Consider the following 8,294-nt stretch of genomic DNA (forward strand, 5'->3'; position numbering starts at 1 on the left):
TATTATAGTTGATCAAGTATAATATGGATATGGCATATATACTCTAGCTAGCTAGCTAGCTAGTAGAGATATCCAATAATGCATCCAGTCGAAACTAATCCGTGGTACTTTCACCTAATGATTTAACAACTCATTATAATGTAAAACAATCACTAAATTAAATTGAAAACACAAAATTAAAGAAAAAAACACCCAAACATTTAGTACCGGTTGGTGTTACCAACCGGTACTAATGCCCTCCACGCAAACGGGCCTGGCTCGTGCCACGTGTTGGCACTTTAGGGCCGGTTCGTGACGAACTGGTACTAAAGGGAGGGGACCTTTAGTCCCCACTCTTTAGTGCCGGTTGGCGAACCGACACTAAAGCCCGTTACGAACCGGCACTAAAGGCCGGTTCTGCACTAGTGTGTGTACCTATGAACGAAACTGTAACTATGTGATTCCTCACATACATGTATGTTCTTTAGAGAACACAACTTATATAAAAACAAGCCACATTAATTTTTTTGGAAAGCTTTAGACTTAATTAATTGCATGCGTAATTAATTGCCTCCCTATAAATTACATTAATGGTTTAATTTTTAAATCGATTTAATGTGAAAAAATCTTTACTTAAACAAACTAAATTAATTGAACGCGTAATTAATTATCTTCCTATTAATTGCATTAATGTCCTAATTTTCAAATGGATTCGGTGCTCGATTTGGCCTGAAAAAAAATCCTTATATAAACAAACTTAATTAATAGCACACTTAGTTAATTGCCTACCTTTTAATTAGATTAATGGTTTGATTTTCAAATTGTCTAATGTGGAAAAAATCTTTACTTAAACAGACTAAATTAATTGCACACAGTGGTGATTCCATCAGGGAGGCTTCAATAGGCTTAAGCCTAGCCTGCAGAATCCTGTTTAACATACCACTTGACAAGTATATGTTGGTGCTTTACATGCAACAATTGCAATGCATTTGCTAATTAGACTTAGGAAATTTGTGTTTTAAGCCTACCCTCCAATGTCCTGCTAGATTTGCCACTGATTGCACACGTAAATAATTGTCTCCCTATTAATTGCATTAATAGCTTGATTTTCAGATGGAAAAAAAATCTTTACTTAAACAGACTAAATTAATTGCACGCATAATTAATTGTCTATCTATTAGTTGCATTAATGTCTTGATTTTCAAATGGATTCGGTGCTCGATTTGGCGTGAAAAAAATCCTTATATGGACACACTTAACTAATAGCACGTGTAATTAATTGCATGCCTATTAATTACATTAATGGTTTGGTTTTAAATTAATTTAATGTGAAAAAGTTCTTTACTTAAACAAACTAAATTAACTGCATGTGTAATTAATTGTCTCCCTATTAATTGCATTAATGGCTTGATTTTCAAATGGATTCGGTGCTCGATTTGGCATGAAAAAATCCTTATATGAACAAACTTAACTAATAGCACGCGTAATTAATTGCATGCCTATTAAATACATTAATGTTTTGATTTTAAAATTGATTTAATGTGAAAAAAATCATTACTTAAATAGACTAAATTAATTGCATGTGTAATGAATTGTATCCCTATGAATTGCATTAATGTCTTGATTTTCAAATGGATTCGGTGCTCGATTTGGCGTGAAAAATCCTTATATGAACAAACTTAACTAATAGGACGTGTAATTAATTGCATGCCTATTAATTAAATTAATGGTTTGATTTTAAAATTGATTTAATGTGAGAAAAATCTTTACTTAACTAGACTAAATTAATTGCACGTGTAATTAATTGTCTCCCTATTAATTGCATAATGGCTTGATTTTCAAATGGATTTGGTGCTCGATTTGGCGTAAAAAAGTCCTTATATGAACAAACTTAACTAATACGACGCGTAATTAATTACATGCCTATTAATTGCATCAATGGTTTGATTTTAAAATTGATTTAGTGTGAAAAAATCTTTACCTAAACAGACTAAATTAATTGCACGTGGAATTAATTGTCTCCCTATTAATTGCATTATTGACTTGATTTTCAAATGGATTCGGTGCTTGATTTGGCGTGAAAAAACTTTATATAAACAAAGTTAATTAATAGCACATGTAATGAATTGCCAACGAATTAGTTACTCCTACATCAACTGTCTAATTTGCAAATTGATTTGATGTGAAGAGAAATCTTTACTTAAACATACTAAATTAATTTGCATGTGTAATTAATTGTTCTCCTTATTAATTGCATTAACGTTTTCATTTCCAAATTGATTTGGTTCTCGGTTTTGGGGGGTGTGGCGGAACTGGTTCTTTTTCTTTTATGATTGTTTGTAAAGAAATAAAATCAATGAGAGAGCATGGTGGGAGGTGGGACGAAGAAACCCAAACGAAAATAAATTGTATCAGACTAGCAGCTTCCCTTTAGGAGTAGAGTTCGAAGCTGGCCAAACAGGCTGACCCGGCCTGCCCACAGGGGCTCAATTATTAGACGGATGCACGACTCAGCTGCTAATCGGGCCAACCGTGCTAGCCCGCGTGCTCAGCCTAGCAGCCCAAGCAGAACCGAGGGCGTGCCGCGTGCCACGTACATCCAGTCTAGCACGTGCCGTGCTGCGTGGTTGGCCCGATCCGTTTGGCCGAGGATAAGATGATTTTGAGCTTGAGTCCCACTGCGAGACGAGAGGAGAAAAAAAGGAAGTGCTCCATGCTCGTACTACTCCCTCCATTTTTTTAAGTCTGCATATATGATTTGGTCAAAGTCAAACTTTGTTGACTTTGACCAAGTTTATAGAAAAAATTATCAAGATTCACAATATGAAATCCACATTGTTAGATGCATCATGAAATTAATTTTCATATCATATAGTTTTAGTATTGTAGATGTTGATAATTTTTTTCCTAGAAAGTTGACCAAATTTTACAAAGTTTGACTTTGACCAAATTTTATATGCAGGCTAATAAAAAGAGAAAGAAACGGAGGGAGTACTAAAAATGCTGACGTGGACATATATGCAGGCTGGCCCGCACTCTGGCGTGGACGCAGAAAGTGCCCCTCGGTGGCGCCGTAATTACACGAAAACTGCCACCGGGTGATATACCCTTGCCCCCCCCTGAGAAAATCCGTCTCCCCCACCCGCATCTCATTCCCCACCGAGCGGCTAGGGTTTCCTCCCCCGCCGCCGCCCGCCGCCCGCCGCCGGCCAGACGCCGCCCCGCCCCGCCCGTCCCCGCATCTCTCTGTCGCCACCGCTCCCTCCCACCGCCCGTCCCCGCCAGATCCTCCACCTCGTCCGCCAACCTCGCTGTCGGCTGAGAGAAGCACCTCCCTCCCCCCCAGTCGACAGAAGCTCTCCACTCGCGCGCCTCCTCCCTTCCTTCCTTCCCCGACGGCAGCTCCAACCGCCTCCGCCTTCGCCGCCCAGCAGCAGCCGACGACAAGGAAGAAGCTAAGGTGAGGATGGGAGCAGCGAGTCTCCGCCGCCCGACCCCTCCCCATTCTCCGCGCCGCGCGTTTAGATCCAGTTTCTATACTCTGATGTGCATCTGTTATGTCATGGATAAGCCGGTAGAATTTTGAATTTTCGCAAAGTAGCAGGGAGAAAGATGGTCTGTGTGGAGCAGTGGAGGGAACTAGGTGCATTTGTTTGTGATACGAGTCCAAAGGTTATATATGTATGATGCTTGTGCATGAACTAGACCGCGTTAGCGTAAGAAGCGCCGACACCGACAAATTATGGGGGGCACGGGGGACACGCGATGATAAGGCGTTTTCCATAAATAGCCATGCGGCGACGAGGGGAGGATACATAGATAATTCAAAAGATATAGTATGTAATAACGACAAAATTATAACTTTTGAGATGTGAGATCAAACCATTGCCTGTTTGTTATCTCCTATATCGAGCCTATTGAGTGGACCACTCAGGAGCATTGCTTTTTGGACTTTACTGGGCTGCTTCCTCCGCCATTTCATGAACGTATCCGCGGCGTACTGGTGGCATGTACCTATTTCTTTCTTTTTCTAAATTTATTAAACGGGGGATAATTGGTGATATGTTTACCTGCCCCTAGCGAATCCGGCGTGTTGCCGTATCCCACACGCTTTGTAAGGGATATGGCAGACTTTCTTGTATCAGGGCTTTGTAGGCTTTAACATGTTTTTAAGTTGTTTGCAGGTAGGTTTTCTGTTTTTGTGTATGAGATAGTTCTGTACATCGATAGGATTTCTTAAGCATCAATGGTAGTTTTTTTACTGTATATCAGGCACTTTTGCTTTTATTATGTCTGTTATTAGTTCGTCTTAGTATATCAGGCAGTTTCCATTATTCCGATGTGTTAATTTGGATCTGATTCTGGATTTGTGTCGCATGAGCATACATGCAAATGAACGGAAATGGTACAGCTTAAGCCCAGGTTCCTGTTTTTATCAAATTAGAAACATTGATTTTGATAACTAGCTGCCACAACTTACTAAATCTGAACATGTTTCCTTTTATTTGCCTTTATGCTCGTGCGTCACAAATCAAGTGACAGGTCCAGCTTAGCACATCAAAACAAATGGCTCCATGCAGTAACCATGCAAAAGCCTTGCTGTTGTCCTAAACTACGCAACATATGCCCACATTTGGGCTTTCTTCCCATACTCGAGACTTCACCCTCATCATACAAAATGGTGTTTTTGTATCACCTAACATTTAAACTTCTGCTTGACTCCTCCAGAGTCTAGGGGTTGCTTTGAATTAAAATTTGACTAAGCTAACTAGCTAAGAGACAATATTGATAGACTTCGCCTGAATATTTTGTTGATTCGCTGCTGCCCCGTTTGAGCCAGAGTTTGTTTATTGAGCTGAGATTCGAGGAAATCCTCGTGCCCTGATGGACATTCAACGTTAAATCCTGGTGACATTTGAGTTTAACTCACACTAGTAAACATCTCTCGTGCTGACCTGATGGTAAGTTGCCAGTTTTAATGCTCAAGTGTTCATGGGTTTGAATCCAAGTTGCCCATCGATTTTGTGCTACCATTGTGTACTCAACAATGGTCATGGGTTTGAATCCTGGAAACAGCATCTTGCAGAAATGCAGGGAAAGGATGTGTACAAAACACCCAAAGTGGTCAGACCCTTCCCCGGACCTTGCGCGAGTGGGAGCTATGTGCACCAGGCTGTCCTTTTTTATTGTTTATGCAAAGCATGTTCAGAAGTTGCATGTAGGTCCCATCCCCAGGTAGTAAATTAGAGAATATTACTAAATTGATAAATGTAGCATCAACTGATTGAACCCGCTATGCTCAACCCAAGGAGCAGGGCTCCGACCACCATGATGAAAGTGCTGCTCTGTTTTTCTGGTATGCCCTCAAGTTCTTGCTTGACTTGAGATTTTGAATTTAATAATTTGTTTGAAACTATTTGGCAGTAAAATCCCTACCCCCCTGTAATATTTTTGAAACTGTACCCAGAACCCTGGGTTGAGCTGCCACAATACTTGACCTTGCTGCTGCTTTGACATGAAGCAGCAGCCAAACCACGTGCTGATGCTACCAATCTGGTGGTCTGTTCTGATCCAACAGGCCTAAGTACCTGGTACACTGCAGTATGGGGAAATTGGGAGGCCAAATGAGCACAAATGTTCAGGCTGTATGGAGAGGCGGGATGTACCTTGATTTCCATAGCACGTTACATTTTACCAGTGATTTTTTATTAAGAAATGGACAATTCAACACAACCAGATGTAGTATAGGCAAGGAAGATATGTCTGCAGAACCAGATCAGGGTGAAAACAATCAAAGCAACTTTGGCTATCTTACCAACAAAAAAAACTGGTTATGGTGGATCTCTTTGTCATGCTAATCCAGTAAAGTATAGGAGGAAAAGAGTTTGATAAGGCAGCATGCTATGGTGGAAATTAGGACTTCTCTGTAGTTATATCTGAATGTATAATATTGTTACGAGTGAGTTCCTAACAGTTTATTATTGTTAATAATTTTGCAGCAACAAAGTTGTCTTGTTTCATTTTCTGCATGCATTGATTCCGTTGTAGTTGCAACTATTTACCTTGGGCCGAGTTACTCTGTTTGAATTCATTTTTGTACTTGAAACCTTTGCCACTTTGCCAGTATAATCAATTGTACCCTTCGTAAGTACAGAGCAGTTTTGAAGCGAAACTATTGGATTCCTGTGTTACACTGAAATCGGTTAGCAACTTAGCATACCAGCATGCTCTCCCACTCTCTGTTGGATCTGAGCAGTTTGAATACAAATCTACTTACTGGGAAAATTCCATTGATTAAATGTGTAATTAGTTTGCTGCTAGATTTTGTTTTCTATGGTGTCCCAGATCGATTTGGTTCATGCAAAAACCAGAAGTTTCTTTTCCATGTAGTGCATGATAGAAATACATAATGTGCAAATTTCATTCAATGAATGATTCTTATATGCGATTTAGAGTCATTATCTGTGATATTTATGTCAGCTCTTGATTTAGTTTCTAAAATTCATTACTCACATCAACATTTTTCATATACTCGTTTATGAGGATAGGCAACAGAACAGAGTCTTGCAGCAATATGGACCACCGACAAGGCAGGGATGACCATGTACGTAGTTTGGTCGCTTTCTTTCCTAAACTGCTGTCTCGATCATGTTTGTATTTATGATGGGTGGTTAACATACATAACATGACTGCAGGAAGGGGTGCAGGTTGTTGGATTTGAAGTCCCATCATCACCAGACTCAAGCTACAGCAACCCTATCCCCGGAAACGAAGACGAAGCTCGAGAGCCCCCATTGGTTCCTCCTCACCTGCAGCACACACTGCTGAGCTTCCCGCCGAGCCATGACGACGGGAGCAGCCTCCCTCTGCCCCAACCCGTGGTGCTCAACCACCTCTACATAGAGAAGGAGAACTCGAGATCCGTGGTCGCCCTGGGGATCACCCACCGGTTCAAGGCCAAGTATGTGACGGTCGTGCTCTACAAGCCGGTACAGAGGCGGTAGCTTCTACCCATTGGGGTCGTGTCTGTTGTAGTCCTGGAGAAACAAAGAGAGATGCCCTTCATTCTCAAATGATTTGGTCATGTACTTAATTGACTGTGACTGCTGGTCGTGATGATGAAGATGATCGTCTAGTCTGATGTTTGTGCGTCTTTGGACTCAACTTGTTGGTAACAAATGTTGAACAGTGTGGTCTGTCCGAAACCCTCATAGCGAATCGACGAGGCTTGATCATGAAATCGGACAATACCACCGTGAGCCGAGCTAATAAAATTGAGTGTTTGGTCATGTTAAGGAACTGAGAATCTGTTTAGTTTATGCAGGCAATGGTATGCTAGTTCGGATTGTAGTTCAAAAATTTGCGGTGCTATCAGGTTGCTTTTGTTTGTACATCTTCAGTAAAATTGCGTTGGAGTCTAAAACTACATTCTAACTATTACAGATAGGCTGAATTAGAGGTATTAGTAAAAAAGAACATCAAGCGGACTGGTCATATGTTTTGAAAAAAGTTAAATTTTGTACTTTCTTAATTTTCAAAATTCTGATTCTTTTTTCCACATGTAAGTATACGTGTGCTCTCTGTGTGTGAAATTTCATGAAGAAATACGTTAACATGTGAGCAGCGCAAAAAGGACAAATTCATGAAACTCTTATAGCAAACAATGTCTGTTCTGATGCCTTCTGCCACGTAGCTGCCGGCCTGCTTCATCTCATGTGGCCTTTGTTTGCAACTATTTTAGACATCTTTTTTTTCAAATATGTGGATATTTGGGAAATTCAAAACAATGTTTGAAATCTGAGAATATTTTTCAAATTCATGAACATCTCTTGAAATCCAGGAATATTTTTTCAAATTCTTGAACTTTGGTGATTCTTTTTTCAAATTCATGATTTTGATTTTTTTAAAGAGAAAAGTATGTTTTTGGTTCCTGAAGTTTCCCAAAATTATAACCTTGGTCCCTCAGGATTTTTTAGAAGACACTTGGTCCTTTAAGTCTCAAAATCGGATAAATTTCGCCCAAAACAAGATTGTGACCATGTTGAGCGAATTTGGCGGATGAACAGTAAATTCCGAAATTAGCAATAAAATTTAGAAAAATCAAAAATTTGTGGCAACCAAGATGCTTGGGTGTTCTAGGTGCGTGAAAATTTGTGTGGTGATTCGACATTCGCGGAGCTCGTGACAAAAAAACTAAATTTGTTTTTTTGCTAGAGCTCAAATGGTATTTAACCACAAAAAATTACTATTCATCGGTCAAATTTGTTTTTTTCCCAAGCATCCTGGTTGCCACAAAATTTCAGTTTTTCTTGAAT

The 8,294-nt window shown here is 39.9% G+C and overlaps 1 protein-coding gene across 1 annotated transcript; it reads left to right on the forward strand.

Moving 5' to 3' along the window:
- The first annotated feature begins 3,198 nt into the window (after nt 1–3,198).
- LOC119315015 (SNF1-related protein kinase regulatory subunit beta-3-like) lies at nt 3,199–7,268 on the forward strand. The gene is made up of 3 exons (XM_037589688.1): nt 3,199–3,439; nt 6,528–6,583; nt 6,675–7,268. Exons 2-3 carry the CDS (start codon nt 6,554–6,556, stop codon nt 6,981–6,983), a joined length of 339 nt encoding a protein of 112 aa, XP_037445585.1. The 5' UTR covers nt 3,199–3,439; nt 6,528–6,553; the 3' UTR covers nt 6,984–7,268.
- Nucleotides 7,269–8,294: the final 1,026 nt, after the last annotated feature.

This window comes from Triticum dicoccoides, chromosome 1B, assembly GCF_002162155.2.
Source record: "Triticum dicoccoides isolate Atlit2015 ecotype Zavitan chromosome 1B, WEW_v2.0, whole genome shotgun sequence".
Lineage (NCBI taxonomy): Eukaryota > Viridiplantae > Streptophyta > Magnoliopsida > Poales > Poaceae > Triticum > Triticum dicoccoides.